Raw genomic sequence first — 27679 nt, forward strand, 5'->3', positions numbered from 1 at the left:
GAAGTAGAATTCGCTTACACTTCTGCTCGCTTATTTTACAACTGGATACTCAATAGCTTTACCTTGGACACAAACAAGAGGCCGTTCCGTCATCACAACACGATCCATTGCTCACTCGGGTACATGAATTCTGACGCCCGAATTCCGATTTGACTGACTTAGTTGGTAAGTGAGAAATACGACCGGAATGGCTTGATGACATTTAGATACTTTCCCCTTGGGCATTTTTTTGGGCTACTCGTTCGTTAGCATTAGCCGCGATGTCTTCCACTCGGCGTGACAACTCCCACGCTGAGCGTTTGAAACACCAACACGTTGTAACAATTTAACACGTTGACAAAAACAGCGCAAATGTCGTTCAGGTTTAAATATAGCCAATACAAGTGAATAAAGTCGGGTGCGTGCTAAAGATCCGGAGCGGTCAATTGTGTCAAGACATATATTCGAGACGAGCAGAAGTGACTCCTGAAGGACTTTTGTAAGTTGACTTACCGTAATTTGTATTTTAAACTATTTTTTTCGCTCTCAAATGGCACCCTGAGCGGGAGTCGCATTTCGTAAACAGTGGCAATGGTTTGATTCACATGTATTGGTGTGAAGAAAACAAAACGTACAGCAAAACGCACAGAAGAAACGAAAAGCGACTTTTTTGTAACATTTGGGGGTACAGCTTACGAACTTAATTGGTTCCCAGGCAGTGTGTAAGGCAAAAAATGTGGATCCCAAAAAATAATTTCCCATAGGAAACCATTACAATGAGAATGATCCGTTCCCAGGTCCCCATAAAACATAATTTCCTACTATCTAGTCTTCTAAGCCTTGAAACTACACAAAATATATCTTATTTTATGTATAGTAAATGTGCAATGGTATTATAATTAAAGCAATAAACTGTACTGTATAATAAAGTCATTTTATTTACCTTTGTGATGGTTGTTGATGGCTTGCTGGAATGTAGTGTCCGGTTTCTTTAGCATTAAACACTTGATGAGGAACATAACCTTCTTCTTTCACCATCTTGAGGAATGATGCCTTGTTGGTGGTTTCTCTGTGATAATTGTATCTATTTCCTCACCAATTGTGTTCTGTTTAGCTGGGTTGATAACTTTTTGCATCAAGTGTACAGATGACTTGTGCGGCTTAGCCTGATTGATGGAATATTTTAACCTTGCAGTCTACACTCTGCCAAAGTTAAAACTAACAAGCGGAAATTGTTTAAACCACCTCCCTTCACTGCTGCGTTCTTGACCAATCACGCGGCTTTAACTGAAGACTCGGGGTGGGTAATAGAGGACCAAAACAAGCCGGCTGCCATTTTGTTGTTAGAAGAACGGGCTCGTTCGCGAACGACACATCACTCATTGAGGCAGCTCCGTGTGTATCCCGAAAAAAGTTTGTATGCCAAGGTAAAATTTTCATAAATGTAATGTTCGTAAGCCAAGGGGTTCGTAAACCGAGGTATCACTGTATCCTACTATACAGAATGTGAATAAAAGTGCAACCTTAAAATCAAGCAATATCCTGAACACCGGCCAGTGTTTGATACACAATAACTTGCCTGACTTGTCTTTTGAACACCTACCATAAGAAACATGAAGGATAGATCATCATTATTACTTTTTTTGTGTGTGTGTGTGTGTGTGTGTGTGTGTGTGCGTACCAACAGACAGCACAACCCGCCATGTGCAGTTGTGTGCAGAGCTACAGGGCTCTGTCCCCTGCCCTGTTCCCCAGGCTGCTTCTGCCTCACTCCGGCTACACATTGGCCACCAAGGGCCTATCGACTTCCACGAACTGTCTGCAAGCAGGGAGCGGCGACTCCTCTCAGCCGCTGCCATTACCTAGCCAGGCCCGAGTGGTCATCTGTGGAGGGGGCATCGTGGGGACATCGGTAGCGTATCACCTGGCTAAGCTGGGATGGACCGATATCGTTCTCCTGGAGCAGGGAAGGTATAAATCACATCTGATGGAGCATTTTCTACTTGAGTCACATGAGGGATACAAATTAAAATGACACATTTAAAGGACAACCGACACCACCGGGCAAGTTGTGTCCATAATTTGTAAAATCACTTCAAATGACTTCTACTGAGCGCATTTTACAAAGTTTCCCCTGACTGAGAAAGCGACACACAATGCATTTTGGGTACTTTTTTCGTCTAAAAACACAGTGTTGATTGCGAAATTAGAAGGAAAACCACATAAATAACGCAATGGTGAATTGTTGTGTGTGGTAGCTAATTGTGTTAACACACATAAAGAAGGTGTAAATTTACAACAAATTCCAAGCGGACAAATCAGCCATTTCCAACGGAGCTTGTGCGCCATCTTGGAAACTTGGCAGATTCAGAAAGTCCCGCCCACTTGTTTGTGACATCACGCCAGGATGCTCCTTCACAAACTGCCCTGCTCCAGAATCTAAACAATGGCTTCAGAGAGTTCAGATTCGGAGAAGATGCTTTCTTGTTACTCATCCAGTTATAATAATAATCATCATAACCATAATAATAATAATAACAATATCATCGTCATCATAGTCAGTCATAATAATAATAATAATAATAATAATAGTAATACATTACATTTTAGGCGCCTTTCAAAGCTCTCAAGGACACTTTACAGTCACAGACAAGCGTAGGTAATATAATAAATAAAATACAATCACAAATAGATAGCAATAAATAACATACAATTATAAATAGAAACATAAAACAATAAACCCATGAATAGAATGATAAATAATACAAGACCATGAAAGCAAGTTTAGTAGGTTTTGAGGTGGGATTTGAAAGCAGGAAGGGAGTCAATATTACGGATGTTGGGTGGAAGTGAGTTCCAGAGTTTGGGAGCAGAGTGGCTGAAAGCTCTGCACCCCATCGTGGTGAGACGGGCAGCGGGCATAAATACACAAATAATTTTTCTTTTTTCTTTTTTTATGACAGACTAGGAGCGGGAACCACCAAACTTTGCGCCGGTATTGTCAGTGTCGCTAAGCCCATAACCATTGAATCCAAAATGGCAGACTACTCCAATTCTCTATACCAGCAGCTCGAGGAGGAGACCGGCGTCAAGACGGGTAAGCCATCTTAATGTCCCCTCAGGAACCCATATTGGAATAAAAAAGTCAAAGTCAGCTTTATTGTCAAATATGCTAATATGCATGACATACAAATGAAATGCCACATAAAATGTGGCATTTCTGAATGTAAAGTGAAGTAGTGTCATATGTAAAGTGACGTTAGTGTAGTGTAGTAATGTAATGTAATGCAAAAACAAAAACAAAAAAAAGGTTGAAGTGAGGTCTTGCAGAAAAAAAAAGAAAAAAATAGAGTTTAGGATGATAGTACAGCGTGTAGCGTGTACTCAGAGTTCGGTGAGTGTGGCAGTGGGAAGGGTGTAGGGGGGGCAGATCCTGGTGGCAGTCAGGATTTGGCCCACCATTTTCTCTGTTTCAGGCTACGTGAAGACGGGTTCTCTGTGTCTGGCTCAGAATCAGGACCGCTTCATTTCGCTCAAGCGCCTGGCGTCAAGACTCAAGTGAGACTTTTTGGTCATATTGATTGTGAATTATCGGTCAATTTCTAAAATGCTGAACTAGACAACAAGATACACAAGATAGACCTCCAAATACACATAACAAAATATTCATAATGATAATAATACATTTCATTTCTAAGCGCCTTTCAAAACTCTCAAGGTCACTTTACAGTCACAGCATCGGTTTTTCCGCGGGTGAGAAGAGGCAGCCACATGCGCCAGCGTTCACTCAACCCGGAAGTAACTCAAATAGATAGAAAGCTAACAGATAGCTAATAGATAGCCAGATAGACAGTTAACTAGCTAGATAGCCATACAGCTAATAAATAGCCAGCTACATGGCTAAACAGCTAGACAGATAGCTAATAGATAGCAAATAGATAGGCAGCTAGCTAATAGATAGCAAATATATTGCCAGCCAGGTAGCTAGCTAATAGTTAGAAAATGGATAGCAAATAGATATCTAGCTAGGTAGCTAGACAGATAGCTAATAGAAGGCAAATAGATGGCCAAAGGATAGCCAGCTATCTATTAGCTAGCTAGGGAGCTAACTAATAGATAGCAAATATTGAATTGCAAATTTCCCCATTGCGGGACTCTTAAAGGCTTTCTAATTTTGATTCACGAAAAGGAAGGAAGTGTGTGTAAGGCGCAAAAATGTGTATTCCAAACATTAATTTCCCATAGGAAACCATTAAAATAGAATAATCTGTTCCCAGGTCCCCATAAAACATACATTTCTACTAAGTAAACCTTAAAACTACACAAAATAGAAATTATTTTATGTATAATAAATGTGCTATTTTATTGTAATAAAAGAAACAAACTGTACTATATAATAAAGTCGTTTTATTTACCTTTGTGATGGTCATTGATGTAGTTGCCTCTTGATGATTTTCGAGAGAACTTGCCGTGCTTTCTCGTTGATAATACCCTAACTCACAATGTCCCCTGCGAGCTGCTTTTCGTTAATGTAAATCAACAGAAGTTTTTCAACCTCTTTTATTGCCTGAGACCATTGCTTAGACAACACAGAAACACCCTTAGCCGCACGTAGCAATGGTCGATTTAGCAACTAGTTTGTATGCCAAGATTATATTCTCGCGAATTTAATGTTCGTAAGCCAAGGTATCACTGTATTCTGAATTAAACACATATTGAAATAGAATGACAAAAATAAATAGAATAATGCAAAATAAACCCTCACGTCTTTCTTTTTTTCCAGGGTAATGGGAATCAGCTGTAACATTGTGAAACCCAAAGACGTGACCAAACTCCACCCCTTGGTGAACATTCACGACCTAGTCGGGGCGCTCCACCTGCCCGCCGATGCTGTGGTGTCGCCGCCAGATGTTAATCACGCCTTGGCCGTGGCGGCAGCTGGACAAGGCATAACATACGGGTTTGTACTTTATATGTAACCAAAAGGCCTATGCCTAATTCTTCCTGTTGCCACTCAGGGGTTCAAATCTTGGAACGGACCGCCGTTCAGCAAATTCTGGTGGAGAAGGGCCACGTGATGGGAGTGGAGACCGACCGCGGTTCTATCGAGTGTGAATATTTCGTCAATTGTGCTGGACAGGTATTTTAAAATAAATAAATGAATAAATGAGTAAGTAGGTAAGTAAGTAAATACATACGTAAATACCAGTGACGTGCAGTCAGGGGAGGCAGGTGAGGCCGTGCCTCACCTGTCATCATGGAAATATCAAATGAAAAAATAAACTGTTTATTTAATATTTATTTATAGCTTATTTAGTGATTTGTACTTTAAAGTTCTTTTCCATTTAACTTCACCATTTTTGGATTTTTGCTCAAAATCGCTGAATTTTCACTTTTACCGTTCAAATACTAAGTAGAGACGTGCGGTGAGGCAGCAGCCGGCTGAGCCTCACCATGGATTGCGCAATGACTATGCTAACTGTTCTGGCTTGCTCTGCAGTGAGACAGCACTGCTGTCCCTCTGCATATCGCTATTAAAGTGTTCAAACACTTTTATTATATGAACTAAATTTCTACAGTTTAGCTGGTGTATATAATGTACAGTCACTTTACATTATAAACACTGTACTACAGTGTTTATTTTATTTTATTTTTTATCAAAACTGTGTATAGGTGAGGCACACAGTTCTTCTGCCTCATGACATGGGGCGCTGGTGATTACAGAGATTCTTTTTGCGCCTCCTCGGCTGTAGAATAATAGAATTAGTGAGAGCAAGCTACAGTAACAGTTAGCAAGTTAAGTGCAACCATTCAGTCATTTTATCGTGTTGCTTGGCCTTATTTTCAGAATGGAGAATTACATATCTAAATTGAAAGAAATAGAGATACTTTTAAAACTGAAGAAAGATGATGAAGGCTTGTACAAAGAATGTATCGATGCCTTTCTTCAGAAGGAGCGGCGCATGGACTAAAGGTAACATGATAAAAACGTTTTTTTTTAATTCTTTTTTTCTATGCTACAGTTTATATAAAGAATGCTGACATGACATTTTAAACAAAACATGTTAACTGTTGCCAATCTAATGGTGAATAAGCTACTCTGTAGAGTTCATATGCTTGTAAATCTGACTGTGATGATGTCAGTGCCTCACCAGCCATGAACCTCACCGCACGTCACTGGTAAATACATATGTAAATACATACGTAAATACATACATAAAGGGCTCTTTCCCCCGCAAGGCTTAATAACTCATTCACTGCCATCGCCGAATTTATTCGGGTATTGAAAATATGACGTGGAGCGCATTCCCGAATTTGTTCGGGTTTTGTTTTTCTTGTGGGGGTGCTGATAAAGCACTGGTTAGACATCTGGCAATTTTTTTTTCCCTTCCACGAGGGGGGAGCATTTGCCTTTTGTACAGCCGGCCCCATTTCAAGCTCACATAACTCCAGACCCATTTAACTTAGTAATTAACTGTTTTTTTTCCGATGAGAGAAGAGAGTATACGATTTCTAACGCTGTATTGAATGTTTATGTAGTCCAAAAACTCAATATTCTGCAACTTGAGCGAAAATGACAAAAACCCTGGCATTGGAGTGGACACATTTAACCACATCATCTGGCCGTGAATGAGTTAAGAAATGCAAAATGACAAAGCTGTATGTGCGTTATGACTACAGTAAAAAGAAATACCGCCATCATCAAGCTTGAATAATCATTTTTGGCCTTAATCTGTAAAACCAACCCAAAAAATTGATTTCCTGTCTGAACTTTTTCCTTCAGTGGGCATACGAGCTGGGCCAGGCGAGCGAAACCAAAGTCTCTGTCCCTCTGCATGGCTGTGAGCACTTCTACCTCCTCACTAAACCTCTCCAGGAGGACCTTCCGACCGACACGCCAGGTCTCACGCCTCGCTTTAGCATTAGCATACCTGCCAACTACCCTACTCCGATTTTGTCGTAAAAACTACCGTTTTTATTATCCCATTCTGGGTTATGGGTTAATAATGAAAATTTGTCATAATTAATAGTGAGTACAGTGATACCTCGGTTTACGAACCCCTTGCCTTACAAACTTTTCGGTTTACGAACGTTACATTTATGAAAATTTTACCTTGGCATACAAACTATTTTTCGGGATACACACGGAGCGCTACAATGAGTGATGTGTCGTTGGCGAATGAGCCCATTCTCCTAACAAGAAAATGGCAGCTGAGTTTTTGTCCTCTATTCCCCGCCCCCAGTCTCTGGTTAAATCCACGTGATTGGTCAAGAACGCAGCAGTAATAGGCGAGGTGTTACTGACAGAGAGAGAGTGGCGCCGTTCTCCAAAAAAGAAAAATGGCAGCCGACTTTTTTTTGGTCGTCTATTCCCCGCCTTCAGTCTTTGGTTAAAGCCACGTGATTGGTCAAGAACGCAGGAGTGAGGGGGCGGGGGGGTGTTAAACATTAAAGAGACAGGCAGACGACAGAGAGACAGTGCTAAAATGGATCGAAAACAGTGAAATTTTCACTAGTTTCAACTTTGATAGTTCAAAAGCAGAGTGTAGACTGCAAGGTTAAAATATCTCATCAATCAGGCTCCACAAATAACCCGCACAAGCCATCTGTACACTTGATGCAAAAAGCTATCAACCCAGTTAAACAGAACACAATTGGGAGGAACAAGGTAAAATTATTGCAGAGAAAGCACCTACAAGGGATCATTCCCCAAGATGGTGAAAGAAGAAGGCTCCGATGAAACCGGTCACTCCATTCCATCAAGCCATCAACGACCATCACAAAGATAAATAAAACAACTTTATTATAGAGTACAGTTTATTTCTTTAATTATAAGACCATAGCACATTTATTATACATATACAGTAAAGTCTCGTTATATCGATATTCTCGGGAGTCCGAAAAAATATCGATATAACCGGACTATCGATATATCCGAACCTGCGCGCATCTAATTTTCTCTTTGCGTTCATAGAAATATTATCGTAATAAGCGGTACTATCGATATAACGAGACTTTACTGTATATATTTTGTGTAGTTTTAAGGCTTACAAAGAAGAAAATTATGTTTTTTTTGTGGACCTGGGAACGGATTATTCTCATTTTAATGCTTTCCTATGGGAAATTCATTTTTGGGATACACACTTTTTGCCTTACACACTCTGTCTGTGAACCAATTAAGTTCGTAAGCCAAGGTATCACTGTACTGTACTGACCTTTAATTCAAAACGCTCGCTGTTAGCTTCCTTTCGATGAATTGCGCATGGGCGTGGTACAGGTCTTTCCTGGAATCCATAGTGACATATCATTCCTGGAATCGAGACTCAAGAGATAGCGTTGTTTTTAATCATTGTCGTGTAATGGCATCCGCTGGAGAATAATCACCAAAAAGTGTGAGAAGTAAAAGAAAACTACATTCGTTTCGTGAGGAATACTCCCAAGCATTTCCAGGAGTTAGACTTCGCTCAAGAAAAGGTTAAAATGCGCCGTGAGTTTGAATTTCATACCTGTCAACCTTGGCTAATAGCTGCTCGTATAAATGATTGCAAATCCAGTTGTTGTAGTACGTTGTGCATTATTTGAAATGATTAAAAAAAAAATGCTAACAAGCGGAAATGGACCCCGTCGTATTACTAGGCTTTTCTGCTTACAGAAATTGGCAGGTTGCATTAGCATTTGCATTGTATTGCATCGCTTCTGATTGCTCTTAAATGGTGACATACTGCCTCTAAAAATTGAGACAGTGCAAAAAAAGTATTTCACTTACTCATGCATGTGCAACCTGCAAAATTTAAATGACGCACACGCACAAGTTTGATTTATCAGCATGAATGAAGTCAAGGTAGCATTCTACTTATCCTTCCAGTGGTGCTCGACATGGACGGCAGGATATACGCTCGGTCGTGGCAGGGAGGTCTACTCTCGGGGGGTTTCGAGAAGAATCCCAAGCCCATCTTCACGGAGGGACGTAACCAGCTGGAGATTCAAAATATGCAGGAGGACTGGGACCACTTTGGTGAGGAACAATAGAAAAAAAGGGGGGAGGGGCTTGTTCAATGATTGTTTATTAGCATTCCAGACCCACCTTTGGACACGAATTAGCCGTTATTTTAATAATAATAATAATAAGAAGAAGAATAGTAATAATAATACAGTAAAGTCTCGTTATATCGATATCTGTTATATCGATAGTACTGCTTATTACGATACTATTTCTATGAACGCAAGGAGAAAATTTACATGGCGCGGGATCGGATATATCGATAGTCCGGTTATATCGATATTTTTTCTGACTCCCGAGAATAACGATATAACGAGACTTTACTCTAGTAGTCATAATAGTAATACATTACATTTTAAGCACCTTTCAAAGCTCACAAGTACACTTTACAGTGATAGACAAGCATAGGGACTATAATAAATAAAATACAATCACAAATAGAATACAATAAATAAAATACAATTATAAATACAAACAAGAGAGAGAGCTCCATAGAAAATGCAATGTATTGTTATTATTATTATTATTATTATTATATAACAAATAATATGACAAATTAAGCCAGTCGAAACAGAATGTGAAACAAATTTTTAACCCCCCTTGCCTGAAATGTTTTTCCCTTTACTTTAAAGATGTTGAGTTTTACTACCTTTGTTTATGCGAGTGCCCCCCACCTCCAACCCCCAAGAGGGTTCAGGCTGCTTTCATAAGCATTCTCCATTGGACTCTGGCCAATGTTCACCGTGCCACACTCATGTGAGCAATTCCCCGTCAGCACGGTGACCTTAAATGCTACTCACTAATGTAATCGGAGAGTACTGAAGCTTGAGAGGCGGTCGTAAAGCCAGAGCTAATCTTGGCTTCCTTGCATTGTTCCATTTAAGTCGTAAGTTTGTAAGTAAAGGAGGAAAGCTGCACTGAAAATGTACAGTTTGCTAATTGTTCTTAGCTCATTCACTGCCATTCGCAATTGAAAATATGATGTAGAGCGCAATTCCCAAATTTGTTCATGTTTTGGTTTTTCTTGCTGGAGGCGCCGATAAAGCACTGGCCAGACCTCCGGCAATGTTTTTTTTTTTTTCCTTTCCACGAGGAGGCAGCATTTGCCTTTTGTCCATGTTAGCGGTTTGTTCCAGCTTCATCTGTTGTTAAAGCGCTATATAAACCAATATGTACAGTATATATTGCATAGTATTTTGGACAGCTGCCCTCATTTCAAGCTCATATAACTCCAGACCCATATAATTTGGGAATTAACTCTTTTTTTCTGATCAAAGAAGAGAGTCTGAGGTTTCTAACGCTGTATTAAATGTTTATGTAGTCCTAAAACTCAATATTCTATGGGCCCTGGAATCCAAGTGACAATGACAAAAACCCTGGAGTGGACACATTTTTTCCACATTGTCTGGCTGTGAATGGGTTAAGTGTTACGTAGAATATAAAACGCAAATAAAATCATATAAACTCATAAAATTCATATCATGAAACAAGTACCGTATTTCACGGACGACAATTATTATCATTAGCTATCTTTAGCTATCTAGCTTTCTATCCATTTGAGTTATTTCCGGGTTGAGTGAATGCTGGCGCGTGTGGCTGCCACTGCTCACCCGCACAAAAATGCATCCATTGACTGTAAAGTGACCTTGAGAGTTTTGAAAGGCGCTTATGAATACAATGTATTATTATTATTATTATTATTAGGCACCTTCAATGAATGACATATTTTAAAACTTTTCCCAATATAAAGTGCATTGGATTATAAGGTGCATGGTCAGCTTTTGAAAAAATTGAAGGCTTTTAGGTGCGCCTTATAGTGTGGAAAATATGGTAACTTGCTCATGTCTTATGGCACATGTGTCAAAGTTAAGGCCCGGGGGCTATATCCGGCCCGCCATGTCACTTTATGTGGCCCGCAAGTGCAATTCATATATCCTGAAATCTTTACCGAAATGTCAACTTGTCGTGGGTAATAAATAATGTTTTTAATTTTTTTTTTTTTTTTAATTCGCGCCCTCAATTTTAAACCAAAATAGATACTTAAAAAGGAAACAACCTGTTCAATTTCAGTTGCTAAAGCGGGGGTTCTCTCCTACATCGTTTCAGAGCCGATGCTCAGCGCGCTGCTGAGAAGAATGCCCGGTTTGGAGTCGGCTGAGATCCAACAGCTGGTCAATTGCCCCGAATCCTTCACCCCTGACATGCGCTGTCTGATGGGCGAGACGCCAGGCCTTTCGGGATACTACGTGCTGGCAGGCATGAACTCTTCAGGTCTGGCCTTCGCAGGAGGAGCTGGCAAGTGAGTTGGGGGATGGGGTGTTGTCTGTGCACTGGAATAAATTGACGCAGTCGTAAAGTCGGACTTTCTATGCCAAACACCTCTCGGCCGTAAATATAAACCAGTTAATGGAAAAACAGTAACTCAGTAACTTGGGGCAGTATCTTAGAAAGTGTTTTTTTTTTTTTTTCAGAGCGATGCCGAAATGAGTTTGTGTGTTGATCATAACCTTGAAATTCATCGTGTCAAGATTCCTCAGTATAAAAAAACCTTTTGGAAATTTTGGAGGAAAAAATAAAAATAAGAGAGGAATAAGTATAATTATTAAATAAGTATTTAATAGATCCACAATGGGGAAATTTGCAGACAACAAAGCATGAGAGTTCAACGAGTTTTCTTTGAGGTAAAATATTGCCTGTTCTTGAAAAAAATAAGTTTTTATTTTTTTATTATTCTATTATTATTTATTATAATTTGAGTAATTAATTATTTATTATCTATTACCTATTACATATATATTACATATATTATATATATATTATTTTTTATTATATATATATATATAAGCATATTTGACAATAAAGCTGACTTTGATATATATATATAATATATATTTTATTATGATATATTTTTATTGTTGTTTATTGTTATTATTATTGTATATTGTTCATTATTGTTTATTTTGTAGTATTATTTATTATATATTATGTACATTATATGTATTGTTATTTATGTATTATTTATGTGCTATTATTTATGTGTTATTATTTATTATTTCCTATGTATTATTTAGCCTTTATTCCGAATTTCTTCTTTTTCTTCTTATTATATTTCATCAGAATCAAAAAACCTTTAATAGTCCCACAATGGGGACATTTGCAGTCTACAGCAGCAAAAGGGGTGAAATGATAAAAACAAAGTATTCTATGCATAATATAAATGGACTGAAATGTATAACTGCGTAAAAATGTTTCAGAAAAAGAAAAGTATAAAAATACTGTATAAAAAACATATTTATATATGTGTTTTAATCTGATCTATCTAAAAAAAGTTGTGTATTTAAAATCTTAAAATGGGGTGTTATTTTTTTCAGGAAAATATTAGAAGATTCATTTGATCGCTTTACATTTACAATTTGCCAATATTGTTCAAGCCTACATTTTTCACCTGATTTATGAGATAGGAATTAAAAATACATTCCAATAAACATTTATTTTTTGACACCCCAGGTATCTGGCTGAATGGATGACCTACGGTTACCCCACCGCCAACGTGTGGCCACTCGACATCAAACGCTTCGGCAACCTGCAGAGCAGCCGTACCTTCCTGCGACACCGCGTTATGGAGGTCATGCGTGAGTCGCCATTTTGTCATCAACGCGATTTTGCACGTCTTGAATCAGGAAGGGAAGTTAAATCCAATCTGTTACGTGTGTGTGTGTGTGTGTTTCCAGCGCTCTTGTATGAACTAAAGGTGCCTCGCTGGGACTTCCAAACAGGCCGGCAACTTAGGACAAGTCCTTTATATGACCGATTGGACACGCAGGGAGCTCGCTGGATGGAGAAACATGGCTTTGAGAGACCCAAATACTTTGTTCCACCAAGCAAAGGTACACAAGACTTTCCATAAATTTGCTAGTGAATGGTTGTTTGTCTTTGTGCTTTGGATTGACCGACAGCCAAAAACGTGTTCACGTGAAAAAGCTGCCTTTCTTTTTGTCCTTGTTTTAGATGGATGGATGAAGGTTGCGATGATCATAAATAATAGTTGTTGTTTGCTCATGCAGATCTTCTGTCTCTGGACCAGAGCAAGACCTTCTACAAGCCCGACTGGTTTGACATCGTTGGGGGGGAGGTGAAGTGCTGTAAGGAGGCTGTCTGCGTCATCGACATGTCGTCCTTCACCAAATTTGAACTTACGGTAATACTACAGTGATACCTCGGTTTACGAACCCCTTGGTTTACGAACTCTTCAGTTGACGAATGTTAAATTTATGAACATTTTACCTTGGCATATGAACTTTTTTCTTACACGGAGCTGCCTTAATGAGTGATGTGTCGTTCGCGAACGAGCCCGTTCTTCTAACAACAAAATGGCAGCCGACAGGTTTTGTCCTCTATTTCCCACCCCCAGTCTTCGGTTAAAGCCACATGATTGGTGAAGAACGCAGCAGTGAGGGGATGTGGTTTCAACATTAAAGAAACAGGCAGACGACAGTGAGAGAGTTTCAACTTTGATAGTTCAAAGGCAGAGTGAAGACTGCAAGGTTAAAATATCCCATCAATCAGGATCCACAAATAACCCGCACAAGCCATCTGTACACTTGATGCAAAAAGCTATCAACCCAGCTAAACAGAACACAATTGATGAGGAACAAGGTAAAATTATTGCAGAGAAAGCACCTACAAGGGATCATTCCTCAAGATGGTGAAAGAAGAAGGTTACGTTCCTCATCAAGTGTTTAATGCTGAGGAAACCGGCCACTCCATTCCATCAAGCCATCAACGACCAGCACAAAGGTAAATAAAACGACCTTATTATACCGTACAGTTTATTGCTTTAATTATATTAGCATAGCATATTTATTATACATAAAATAAGGTATTGTTGATTGTGTAGTTTTAAGGCTTGGAAAATTAGAAAGTAGATAATTTTGTTTTATAGGGGCCTGGGAACGGATTATTCCCATTTTAATGGTTTGTTATGGGAAATATTTTTTTGGGATATACACTTTTCGCCTTTCACACTGTCTGCGAACCAATTAAGTTCGTAAGCCAAGGTATCACTGTACTTCAGTTTTTTTCCCTTGGGATCAACTCTAATTTAATGTTGAGGTTGTTGAAACGATTGCAGCTGCAAATATAGACGATAGTAATAAACACACGTGTTGATCTGGCATTGTTTTCTTAATTCCTCATTAGCATTTTGTAGCTGACCAGATTGAATATTTATACTGGATCTCGATTGATCTTGCATATGAACTTAATGGGGCATCTCCTGATATGTCCCACCGTCCTGTAGTCCTCGGGCGATGAGGCTCTGGTCCTGCTGCAGCACCTGTGTGCTAATGACTTGGACGTTCCAGTGGGACACATTGTACACACGGGCATGCTGAACCAACGAGGGGGTTACGAGAATGACTGCAGCGTAGTGCGCCTCAGCAAGAACAGGTAAGAAAAAAAAGACCTCCAAAGCAGGGTTTTTTTTTTTTCCCGAGGGACAACCCATTAATAAAAAAAATAGATACATAAATAAATAGATCAATAAATAAATAAATAAAAACAAATAAAACACAAATACATAAAAACATTAAAACAAACAAATAAAACATAAATAACTAAACAAATACACAAATAAGTACAAATATATATATATATATATATAATATATATATATATATAAATAAATACATGAATGAATAAATAAATCAACGAATGAATGACTGAATAGATGAATAAATAAATAAACACATTAAAACGTTAACAAAAAAACAAAAACTCAACCACAGAAACAGATTAAAACAAATAAAAGAAATAAATAAACACATATATCTAAATAAATACATGAATTAATAAATGAAAGATTAAATAAACACATTAAAACAAACAAATAAAACACAACAAAATTTATAAACACATTAAAATAAATGAATAAATAACTGAATGAATAAAAACAAACAAAAAAAGCACTCATTAATACATAAATAAAAACCATTACAACAAACAAATAAAATAAATAACTAAACAAATACAAAAGTACAAAAAAATGAACAAATAAATAAATAATGAATGAATACATAAACGAATGAATGACTAAATAGATGAATAAATAAATACATTAAAACATAAACAAATAAAACTCAAATACATAAACAGATTAAAACAAACAAATAAAACAAATTAAGAAAACAAATACACAAAAATAAATAAATATATAAATAAATAAATACATGAATTAATAAATGATTAAATAATTGCACATTTATAATATATATATATATATATATATATATATATATATATATATATATATATATATATATATATATATATATATATATACAATATATATATTATACATAACATATATAATAATATATATAGATAATACAGTAAAGTCTCGTTATATCGATATTCAAGGGAGTCCGAAAAAATATCGATATAACCGGGACTATCGATATATCCGACCCTGTTTGCATGTAATTTTCTCTGTGCGTGCATAAAAATAGTATCGATATAACCGGGACTATCGATATATCCGATATCGATATAACGAGACTTTACTGTAAATAATATACAGTAAAGTCTCGTTATATCGATATTCAAGGGAGTCCGAAAAAATATCGATATAACCGGGACTATCGATATATCCGACCCTGTTTGCATGTAATTTTCTCTGTGCGTGCATAAAAATAGTATCGATATAACCGGGACTATCGATATATCCGATATCGATATAACGAGACTTTACTGTATATAATATACAGTAAAGTCTCGTTATATCGATATTCAAGGGAGTCCGAAAAAATATCGATATAACCGGGACTATCGATATATCCGACCCTGTTTGCATGTAATTTTCTCCGTGCGTGCATAGAAATAGTATCGATATAACCGGGACTATCGATATATCCGATATCGATATAACGAGACTTTACTGTATATCTATATAATATATATCTATATATATATATATATATATATATATATATATATAATTGCAGATTTCCCCATTGTGGGACAAATAAAGGTTTTCTGATTCTGATAAACACATTAAAACAAACAAATAATACTAAATACATAAACACATTAAAATAAACAAATAAAACAAATAAATAACTAAACAAATACAGACAAAAAAAAATAAAATACATGAACAAATGAATAAATAAATAAACAAAAGCATAAATAAATACATGAATGAATAAATAAACACAAACACATTAAACATAAGCAAATAAAACAAATAACGACATAAATACATAAGTAAACACATTAAAAATACATAAATAAATAACAATACATTAACAAATAAACAACGAAATAAATATTGTGAAGGTGCTGCTCACGAACGACAAGGTAAAAAAAAAAAAAATATTTTCCACAATTGAGCATCACTCATTTTTCTCGTCTAAACGCTTCCAAGATGAACAACTTCCCCCTTTGTCACGCCCCCACCCCTTCCCCCTGCAGTTTCTTCATCATCTCACCAACAGACCAGCAAGTCCACTGCTGGTCGTGGATCAAAAAACATATGCCCAACGACCCACATCTTCACCTTGAAGACGTCAGCTGGAAGTACACAGGTAAGCCACAGGTTCAACAGCCACTCAACGCAAGCCTCCCCCCATGACAAACCCACGTCTTCTCTTTCAGCTTTAAATCTCATCGGACCTCGTGCCACCGATGTTCTGGCGGAGCTTTCATATGTTTCCATGACTCCTGATCACTTTCCCTCCATGTTCTGTAAGGTGGGTTGATGTTCTTCGTCCACTGTCTTCAAAAGGTTGCAAGCAATTTAGTAGCGACGAGAAACCGCCAGGTTTTCTTCAGTCACAAGTGGCACTTATTCAAATATGTCAATTCCAGTGGCGGGGCGTGCATGTCACTCCTAGGCCTTCAGTAGTGCTACGTCTGAATCGATCCACTAGAGCAGGGGTGTCAAAGTCGTTTTTTGCTGCGGGTCACATTGTAGTTATGGTTTCCTCTCGAGGGACGTTATGAATTTGGGGAAGCCATTACAATCTTAAATCTCCCCCACATATTTCATATAGAGCGCACAACAAATTAATGAAAAACTAGTTTTCAAATCTGAAGTCAAATCTCAAACAACAGTCATCAGAACAGAAAGGTCCAAAGTAGCAAACACAACCATGAGTAACACTAGCTAGCTAGCTTTCGATCTTTTTGAGTTATTCCGGGTTGACTGAACGCTGGTGCATGTGGCTGCCGCTGCACACCCACACAAAAACTTATCCTGTGACTGTAAAGTGACCTAGAGATTTTTGAACGGCTACTGTATCTATTAGCTATATAGCTAACTAGCTATTAGCTATTGGTTCACCAGGTATTAGCGATATATTTGCGAGGTATTAGCTATCTATTCGCTAGCTATTAGCTATCTATTCACTAGGTAGTAGCTATCTTTTCACTAGCTATTAGCTATCTATTCGCTAGCTATTAGCTATCTCATTTGCTATCTAGCTAGCTACATAGCTAGCTATATATTAGCTATCTACCTAGCTGGCTATCCATTTGTTATCTATTAGCTAGCTAGCTTTCTATGTATTTCAGTGACTTCCGGGTTGACTGAACGCTGGCGCATGTGGCTGCCGCTGCTCACCCACACAAAAACTTATCCTGTGACTGTAAAGTGGCCTAGAGAGTTTTGAACGGCGCTTAGAAATGAAATGTATTATTATTATTATTATTATTATTATTATCATCAAGAATAATGACTGTTATTGTGGTTTACATCCAAAAATATGAAAATTTGGATAGGATTTTAGCAAGCATCATGTAATTTCACAAGTTTGATTTGCTTTTGTGGGCCAAAAAAGATGATGTGGCGGCCCGGATTTGGCCCCAGGGTCTTGACTTTGACACCTGTGCACTAGAGGGTGCTGTTGGCCAGGAAATCTCTTGTGACATGAAGAAACTTAAATACTGTCAATAAACTGTTATGAATTAATTATAATAAACTATAATTCCCATTAGTCTGTGATTCAGATATTTTTAGGCCAGCAGAGAAGACCTTGCAGGCACCTGATGGCCCACCACTGGTCAATTCTTAGCAACTTTCTGTGACTATCCGTTTTCAGGAGATGAGCGTGGGCTACGCTAACGGCATCCGGGTGATGAGTATGACCCATACGGGCGAGCCGGGTTTCATGCTGTACATCCCGATTGAGGTAGGCTTTTCTTCATAACTCCAGCGACATCTTCCAAAGGAGGGCAAACCGTTCATCAATCAAAACACCTGATATCCAAATTTGAGTCCCTGTAATTTGCATAAATAATACTAAATTTGGATGATGTTACAATACAATACATATTGATTTATATAGCGCTTTAACAACAGCTGAAGCTGTAACAAAGCACTTGACACGGACAGCTATCATATCCACGAAATAAAGCAGTCACAAAGATAGTAGAAAGCACCGGGGAGTGAAACTATGATCAAATCGGAATCATGCTGAGTCAATTGCCAAAGAGTACAGGAGTTACAGTATGTGCTCCCTCTCACGAGAACCAGTTAAGAGGTGAGCAGCAGCATTTTGGAGCAGCTGGAGATGCTTCATGGAGGATTGTCTGACTCCAAAGCAAAGCGCATGACTGTCTCACTCACACTGTCCCCTGCTAGCGGCTTTCCGTTAATCCAAATCAACAGAAGTTTTTCCACCTCTTCTATTGCCTGGGACCATTGCTTCGACAACACAGAAACACCCTTAGCCACACGTAGCAATGGTCAACTTAGCTTACTCGTACTGGGACGCTAAGTCACACAAACGCACACCTCGTTCATGTTTTTCGATGATCTCCTTCTGCTCGACCGTAAGTTTCTTTTGTGTCCTCTTCGGCTGAACATTAGTCTGTGGTGGGGTCTTTTTCGGTCCCATAATAGCAAACGTACTCCACTTGATAACTAACCACGTCTGCACTGAAAGAAAATGAGTGTGGCGCTGTTCCACTGTGTGATTTGGTGTTCATCTGCCGAAAACTAGTCTGCCAGCCACCGTCGTGCTCTGTGGTTTGGTTCGTCCACCAAAAACTAGTTCGTTAGCCAAGAGTATATGCTGGCAAATTTAATGTTCATGAGGCGAAAGGTTCGTGAGCTGAAGCGTTCCTAAACTGAGGTATCACTGTATGTCGAATAGATGCTCAAAGGGCTTCCACCAAAAATACATGAAGACCTCCTCCACGTTCGTTCTTCTCTTCTTGACAGTACGCGCTACACGTGTACAACGAGGTGATGTCGGTGGGTCAGAAATACGGAATCCGGAACGCCGGGTATTACGCGCTACGCAGCCTGCGCATCGAGAAATTCTTTGCCTTCTGGGGACAAGATCTGGACGCCTTCACCACACCGCTGGAATGCGGACGGGAGTTCAGAGTCAAGTTTGATAAGGTAGTAACTGGACTGTTTTTTCGATATGTCATTGAAAGTGTTTCGATTGATACGTCTTCCAAAGCTCTCAGTCGTACAGGAGTGGTCCATCGATGAAAAGGTTTCTTCAGCAATCATATGTACTTCTTTGAAGGTGTCGGACGTTTTGCTCCTCATCCGAGAAGCTTCGTCAACTAACTAAAATTTGCTGGTAGATCGAGCCCTATACACAGGTAACATCCGAGTTACGACGAGTTCCGTTCCGACCAAATGGTCGTAAGTCGAAATGGGTGTAAGTCGAAATCCATTCTAAATGGTAAATAGAAACTCGGAGGTGCTATCACATGGTCGATTGCTGTGCGAGATTAAGATGCTGGCTGACCAAAATTGTCGGACGCGTTGCCGGCCTGCTACCGCGTTGCGGTGCCAGGCGTATCATTAAAAATTTTAAAATAGGGTCTGGAGGTCGTGGTCGTAAGTTGAGCTGGTCGTAAGTCGGATGTTACCTGTATATATATATATATATATATTCCTCATTTCCAGAGGTGGTGGTGCCAGACCTCTGCTCTGATAGGTCCCTGCTCTAAGGTTGGGGGGAGCAGAGGACTATTCCCTAAGGCTAAACTGAATATTTCTTTTGTCCTGACTGATCATGGTCTATGACTGGCCCTGATTGTCCCATTCGCCCTGGTACCACCTCATTACCACGTGGGCTTAGTCATGCTAATGAGGTGATACCAGGAGAAAGGAGTATGATCATTACTGATCGCCAGTTTCCGCGACAGGTGATCTTTTCCGTGATACGGTTAGCTTGCCGCTAACAAACTCTGGTGTGTTCTGTTGCGGTGGCGTGTCAGGACACCGATTTTGTAGGTCGCTCGGCTCTGCTGCAGCAGCGTCAGGATGGAGTGTTTCGCCGCTTCGTCATGTTAGTCCTGGACGACCACGACACCGAGTTGGACCTGTGGCCCTGGTGGGGCGAGCCTATCTATTGCAACGGCCATCTGGCCGGCGCCACCACCAGCAGCGCTTACAGCTACACATTGGAAAGACACGTGTGCCTCGGGTTTGTGTCGCCGCCACCCGGACCCGACGGCCTGCCCGCCGCCATCACCCCAGATTTCATCAACCGAGGAGATTACGAGGTGGATGTCGCCGGGCAGAGATACCCGGCCAAGGCCAAGCTTTACCCCTTCACTTCCCACTTTAGTCAGCAGCATCGAAGACGCAAAGACGACCTGGAACTTAGCAACCTCCAGGGTGAGTGATGGCGATAAGTCGTTGCTTATTCAGTGATACCTCGGTTTACGAACCCCTTGGCTTACAAACTTTTCAGTTTATGAACGTTAAATTCATGAACATTTCACCCTGGCATACAAACAATTTTTTGGGATACACACGGAGCTGCCACAATGACTGATGTCCTTCGTGACGAGCCCGTTCTCCTAAAAGAAAATGGCAGCCGACTGTTTTTGTGCTCTATTCCCGCCGCCAGTCTTCGGTTAAAGCCACTTGATTGGTCAAGAACGCAGCAGTGAGGGGAGGTGGTTGAAACATTAAAGAGACAGGCAGACGCCAGAGAGTGACAAAATGGATAGAAAACAATGAAATTTGGACTCATCTCAACTTTGATAGTTCAAAGGCAGAGTGTAGATTGCAAGGTTAAAATTCCCATCCATCAAGCTCCACAAATAACCCGCACAAGCCATGTGTACACTTGATGCAACTAGCTATCAACCCAGCTAAACAGAACAAAATTGATGAGGAACTAGGTAAAATTATCGCAGAGAAAGCACCTACAAGGGATAATTCCTCAAAATGGTGAAAGAAGGCTACGTATCTTAATCAAGTGTTTAATGCTGATGAAACCGACCACTCCATTACATTAAGCAATCAATGACCATCACAAAGGTATATAAAATGACTATATTATACAGTATAGTTTATTTAATTATAATACCATAGCACATTTATTATACGTAAAATAAGGTATATTTTGTGTAGTTTTAAGGCTTATTTCGTAGAAAATTGTTTTATGGGACCTAGGAACGGATTATTCTCATTTTAATGGTTTCTTATGGGAAGTAAATGTTTGGAAGATGAACTTTTCACCTTACACACTTTGTCTGGGAACCAATTAAGTTCGTAAGCCAAGGTATCACTGTACTGAAGTGCAATATTCAGAAAAAAAAGTAAACCAGACATTTACTTGGTTGGTCTGGAGTCCAAAGTGCCTTGATGGGAGGCCAAATGAGCTCTGCGGCCAAATGAATTCATCACAGTCAAAGAAGACATAAGTTGGTCCTCCATCGAAGACGTAAGTTGTCCTCAGTTAAAACATTCTCTGCTGTTGCTTCCTATTTACATCTCGTTTGCACTATCGAATCAGGTTTCGTTATGAGAAAGTGTTTTGAGAAATTGGATAAAAATCTAGTTAATATAATCTTTTGAGTATAGTCATTCAATAAAAAGTTGTAATGTGGGTTAAAACTAATTTTTTTTGAGGAATGAAAGTTGTTATTGATAATGTTATCAATAACATTTTTCTAAGTGCAGGTTTTGCATATGATGGTACAAAGAATATTATAAATAACAATGTTATTTCATTGAAGGGGAAACAAGTTGTCATGATAAAAATAAAAATTGTAATGTACGACAAACATGGAATAAAAAACAGTCATGTTTAAAAAAAATAATGTTAAAAAAATATTTGGAAAAAAGTGAACAGATGCAGAATAAAATCGTGAAGGGAAATTGTTCTCATGACATAAAAAAGTTAGATCAGTCTTAAAGGTTCATTTTTTTATGGATCATAGAATATTACAAATTAAAAACGATTAAGAATGTATTTATTCTTAATTATTCTCAGGGGAATTACAACATTTAAAGCAAAAATATGATAGGCTTCATGTAAAAAGGATTTTTGGGGGGGAAAAGAGAGAAAATAATCATAACAAAATTTAGACTTCATAATCTCATTTTACATTAATTTATTTGAAAACCAAATACATTTTTTTCTCAAATATATATATTTTTTACTTTTTGATTGTCTTTCTGTGGGGATGATGATGATGATAATGATTATTATTATTATTATCATCTATTAATTCCTACATGCCACATGCGACAGCGTTCACTCAACCGGGAATAACTCAAATAGATCAAGTTAGCTAGCTAGCTAATAGATACTAATATATAGCTAGCTAGCTAGTTAGACTGCTAATCTATAGAGAATAGTTAGCTAGCTAGGTAGCCAGCAACAGTCACCCCCGTTCAACCCGGAATAACTCAAATAGATCAAGTTAGCTAGCTAGCTAATAAAAAACTAATAAATCAACCGGGAGTAACTCAAATAGGTCAAGTTAGCTAGCTAGCTAATAGATAGCTAGCTAGCTATTTAGACAGCTAATCGATTGCAAATAGTTATCTAGCTAGGTAACCAGCAACGGTGACCCCGTTCAATCGGGAATAATTCAAATAGATCAAGTTAGCTAGCTGGCTAATATATAACTAATGTATAGTTAGCTAGTTAGACAGCTAACCGATATCAAATAGATAGCTAGCTAGATAGCGGTGACCCCGTTCAACCGGGAATAACTCAAATAGATCAACTTAGCTAGCTAGCTAATAGAAAACTAATGGATCAACCGGGAATAACTCAAATAGATCAAGTTAGCTAGCTAGCTAATAGATAACTAATTGATAGCTAGCTAGCTATTTAGACAGCTAATAGATTGCAAATAGATAGGAAAGACATAGCTAACGAGGTAGCCAGCAACGGTGACCCCATTCAATCGGGAATGACTCAAATAGATCAAGTTAGCTAGCTAGCCAATAGATAACTGATATATAAGTAGCTGGACAGCTAATAGATAGGAAATGGATAGCTAGCTAAGTAGCCAGCAACGGTGACCCCGTTCAATCGGGAATAACTGAAATAGATCAAGTTAGCTAGCTAGCTAATATAAAATTAATAGATCAACCGGGAATGACTCAAATAGATCAAGTTAGCTAGGTGACCTCGTTCAATCAGGAATAATTCAAATAGATCAAGTTAGCTAGCTAGGTAGCTAGCTATTTTGAGGCGGTTTATTGCGACGCTTCGAGCGTGGTTGGGTCAACATTTCATTTATTATCCTTCCCTTTGATCCAACATGACCCAGAAAGAACCAGAAAAATCACTGATGTCCACAACATTTTATTTTTAAATACTTTCAGAGGATGTTGTCGCTTTAAAGCTATTTTGCTCTGCAATTGATGCCAGCCATGCTGTCAATGTAATCATATACTGCACGATATATATGATCACCTTAATCAGTGTAAAGTACTTTTTTCTGTTTTATTTATGGATTGTGTTCATTACCATGTTGCGTATGAAGGGGCAATGAAAAATGGTGTCCTCCATTTCGCTGCATATCATGAATAACTTCTGTCATTAAAGGACAACTGAAACTTCCGGACAAGTTGTGTCCATAATTTGTAAAATTACTTCAAATGACTTCTACTGAGCGTATTTTACAAAGATTCCACCGCATATAGCTATATTTTACGTTTTAAGACTCGCGCTGAATATTCAGGAAGTCTTGTTTTCGAGTTGGTGACGATTCCTGACGTGACGTCACGGAGGGAACGGCCCTGACCGAGAAAGCGACACACAATGCATTTTGGGTACTTTGGCCTGAAAACTTCATGTTGATGGCGAAATTAGAAGGAAAACATAAATAACGCGATGGTGAATCGTGTGTTGCACCAAGACTACTATTTGATACTAGTTGACACAAATCAGCCCATTTCCAACGAAGCTTGGGCGCCATCTTGTGCATTTTCTGGGGTGCTACATTGGAGTCCTCATGGCTCGAATTGATACGCAAGTACTTCTTTAATTGATTGCAAACATTTATGCTTTCCTCTTCAGAACTATTTGAATCATATTCATAACTGGATGAGTAACAAGAAAGCATCTTCTCCCAATCTGAAGCCGTTGTTTTGATTCTAGAGCAAGGCAAGACGTCCTGGTGTGACGTCACGAACAAGGGGGCGGGACCTTCTGAAACTCACCATCTCCGAGGTCATTTTGAAGTAATTTTGGTACACTTTAAGTCATTTTTCTTGGTGTTTTGCATTTGACTAAAAATATCAGCTGCGTGTTTTGGGTATTTTAGATGCTATAAAACGTTTTTCTGATGTCAGTTAGGAAACAAAACAATTTTGTCGGTTGTCCTTTAAGGTAACCTGTCAAATGGAAATGCAGCACTTGAGAATATATTTATATGAAGAACATCCTAAAGGTTGATTTTGTTGTTGTCTTGGCAACAGTGCATCATGTAAATAATACAAATAAAAAGTCAAGTGACGTAAAGTTGCTCTGATATCCCATCTACTGCTCAAGTCGTCATGATGACCGTCCGTACGTCCAAATAATCTGATGAACCGTGAGTGGCAGAATGGGCAAGACATTTTGGGGTTGACAGTTTTTTTTCCTGATGATTAGGAAGGTCAGAATCAGAAAATCACAAAACCTTTATTCGTCCCACAATGGGGACATTTGCATGATTAGGAAGGTGATCAAATCCTCCGGGCTTTGCGTGGACGGCAGCCATTGTGCGGCACAGGGGTGTTGTCCGTGATCGATACCACATCCAGGCCCCCCATGGTCAAGCCTTTGATGGCCGACTGCAAAAATGAATTGAAATTAAATTTAAAAAAAGACAGGCGAAACATGGTCATTTGAAACTTTTGATCAATTATTTAAAGGACAACCGACAAGTTGTGTCCATAATTTGTAAAATGGCTTCAAATGACTTCTACTGAGCGTATTTTACAAAGATTCCACCGCATATAGCTATATTTTACGGGGAATATTCAGGTAGTCTTGTTTTCGAGTTGATGACGAACCCCTAAGTGACGTCACAGAGGGAACGCCCCTGACCGAGAAAGTGACACACAATGCATTATGGGTATTTATTTTCATCTGAAAACACTGTGTTGATCGTGAAATTATAAGGAAAACTACATAAATAACGCGATGGTGAATCGTTGTGTGTCGCAGCCAATTGCGGTAAGACGCATAAAGAAGGTGTTAAGTTGACACAAATTCCCAGCAGACAAATAAGCCCATTTCCAACGGAGCTTGTGCGCCATTTTGTGCATTTTCTGGCTGCAACATTGGAGTCCAGACGGCTCGAATTGATACGGGAGGACTTCTTTAATCGATTGAAAACATTTATGCTTTCCTCTTCAGAACTATTTGAATCATATTCATAACTCACCCGCAGAAAAAAAAATCCTGTGACTGTAAAATGTCCTTGAGAGTTTTGAAAGGCGCTTATAAATGAAATGTATTATTATCTATCTATTTGAGCTACTTCTGGGTTGAGTGACTGCTGGCGCGTGTGGCTGCCGCTGCTCACCCGCAGAAAAAAAACCTGTGACTGTAAAGTGTCCTTGAGTTTTGAAAGGCACTTATAAATGAAATGTATTATTATTATTACTGTATCTATTAGCTAGCTTGCTAGCTTTCTATCTATTTGAGTTACTTCCAGGTTGCGTGAACGCTGGTGCGTATGGCTGCCGCTGCTCAGAAAAAATATCCTTTGACCGTAAAGTGTCCTTGAGAGTTTTGAAAGGCGCTTATAAATTAAATGTATAATAATAATAACAAAAAAATGGTGTCGGTTGTCCTTTAACACTCATTTTAATTACGTTTAATGCCGAGGTGTAAAAACTCACCAAGCGTCCTGGACCAAGACCTTTGACTATGACACGGACAAACGTCACCCCCTTGGCTGTTGCTTTCTTCTCAAAGAAAGGACACATTTCATTCATTCATTCATTCATTCATAAAAAGACGTTTTTTTTGGACGAATAATGACTACTAAATACATACGGCCGCAGCAGAGATGGCAGCGGTCTGTGCGGCGACTGGCGTGGACTTCTTGATGTTTTTGAAGCCTTCTGTCCCACACGAAGTCCTGACCAAAGAACGGCCTTCGCAGTCCGTCAACTGGATGTGTGTGCTGGGGGGTGGTAAGTATGTTACATCTTATATTGTGATATCACCAAATGGAATTGGCTAGCTAGCTGGCTATCTAATAGCTAGCTGGCTCGCTTTCTATCTATTTGAGTTACTTCCGGGTTGAGTTATGCTATGGGTGTTTCTGTGTTGTCTAAGCAACGGTCTCAGGCAATATAAGAGGTTGAAAAACTTTTGTTGATTTGGATTAATGAAAAGCAGCTAGCAGGGGACAGTGTGAGTGAGGGTATCATCGCCTAGAAAGCACGGCAACTTCACTCGGATAGCATCAAGAAGCAACCTGGAAGTTCGTCATCCGTTGACAACTACCATCACAAAGGTAAATAAAACAACTTTATTATACTGTACAGTTTATTTCTTCAATTACAATACAATAGCATTTTTATTATACATAAAATAAGGTATATTTTGTGTAGTTTTAAGGCTTATTTCATAGAAATTTATGTTTTATAGGACCTAGGAACGGATTATTCTCATTTTAATGGTTTCTTAAGGGAAATATATGTTTGGAAGACAAACTTTTCACCTTACACACACTTTCTGGGAACCAATTAAGTTCGTAAGCTGAGGTATCACAGTACTAACATAAAATAAACATACTTGTTATATGTAGCTTTGATGTGCAGGATGTGCAACTCCTCAAACTTCTTTCCGCTCCACCGTAGGGGACTGTCGTGGCCAGGCAAGGGAGGGAAATAGCTGCGGGTCCAAATTAAGTCAATCAATATGATTGGATGAATAATAAGATCATATCGATCATAGCATTAATTGAAAACATTTCACCTGAAGTCTCTGGAGCCTTCCGATGAATCTTTACTGCTCCCTACCACCTCCTGGAACCTGACGGTGGTGCTATGGAATGTCCGGCTGCTTCGAAATACATAATAACACAAAAATATCTGATTTCACCTGAACGCACTAGCATCCATCAGCCATAACGTGCAATTACTGTGGTTATGCATGCACGATGGTTACAGGACGAGCGACTTAATCATTGAGCATTTAAAAAACGACTTACAACGAGGTTCCTTTGACGGAAGCTTCTCGGCAAGCAGTACTCAAAGCGTTTACGACTGAACACGTTAGTTTAAACATTTTTAAAAGACGGAAACTACGCAATGTAACCCCAAAAACAATACAAAACGTGACATTGACTCCTTCCAGACAGCAGTCCGAGTAGGATTTAATAATGTTACACTGGAAGGGGTCATTCAATCGAGACAGAATAATTACTAATCGTTAAAACGAAACATTTTCTTGAAATTATCGTCAATTTTAGTGA

The 27679-nt window shown here is 38.8% G+C and overlaps 2 protein-coding genes across 4 annotated transcripts; one reads left to right on the forward strand and one right to left on the reverse strand.

Annotated features, from left to right (window-relative positions):
- The first annotated feature begins 27 nt into the window (after positions 1 to 27).
- Positions 28 to 23820, forward strand: pdpr (pyruvate dehydrogenase phosphatase regulatory subunit). Of its 2 annotated transcripts, XM_088993063.1 has the most exons (19): positions 28 to 165; positions 1667 to 1950; positions 2943 to 3076; positions 3456 to 3537; positions 4763 to 4926; positions 4998 to 5119; positions 6764 to 6881; positions 8846 to 8995; positions 11087 to 11279; positions 12488 to 12612; positions 12712 to 12867; positions 13045 to 13178; positions 14280 to 14428; positions 16451 to 16563; positions 16634 to 16728; positions 18079 to 18168; positions 19203 to 19385; positions 20222 to 20624; positions 21589 to 23820. In XM_088993063.1, the coding sequence occupies exons 2-19, from the start codon at positions 1682 to 1684 to the stop codon at positions 21633 to 21635; spliced, it is 2727 nt and encodes a 908-aa protein (XP_088849189.1). In that variant the 5' UTR covers positions 28 to 165; positions 1667 to 1681; the 3' UTR covers positions 21636 to 23820. The 2 variants fall into 2 exon arrangements, with proteins under 2 accessions (XP_088849189.1, XP_088849190.1); XM_088993064.1 differs by having other exon boundaries at positions 20222 to 23820.
- Positions 23821 to 24866: 1046 nt separating this feature from the next.
- On the reverse strand, positions 24867 to 27583 carry mrps11 (mitochondrial ribosomal protein S11). 2 transcript variants are annotated; one of them, XM_088993084.1, is made up of 6 exons: positions 27416 to 27583; positions 27181 to 27264; positions 26998 to 27096; positions 26251 to 26380; positions 26094 to 26159; positions 24867 to 25037 (listed from the first exon to the last, which is right to left on the reverse strand). In XM_088993084.1, the coding sequence occupies exons 1-6, from the start codon at positions 27490 to 27492 to the stop codon at positions 24930 to 24932; spliced, it is 564 nt and encodes a 187-aa protein (XP_088849210.1). In that variant the 5' UTR covers positions 27493 to 27583; the 3' UTR covers positions 24867 to 24929. The 2 variants fall into 2 exon arrangements, with proteins under 2 accessions (XP_088849210.1, XP_088849209.1); XM_088993083.1 differs by having other exon boundaries at positions 27181 to 27267; positions 27416 to 27582.
- Between the last annotated feature and the right edge of the window lie 96 nt (positions 27584 to 27679).

Source organism: Hippocampus bargibanti, linkage group LG03 (genome assembly GCF_051943395.1).
Source record: "Hippocampus bargibanti isolate YZ-2025 linkage group LG03, ASM5194339v1, whole genome shotgun sequence".
Taxonomy (NCBI): Eukaryota; Metazoa; Chordata; class Actinopteri; order Syngnathiformes; family Syngnathidae; genus Hippocampus; species Hippocampus bargibanti.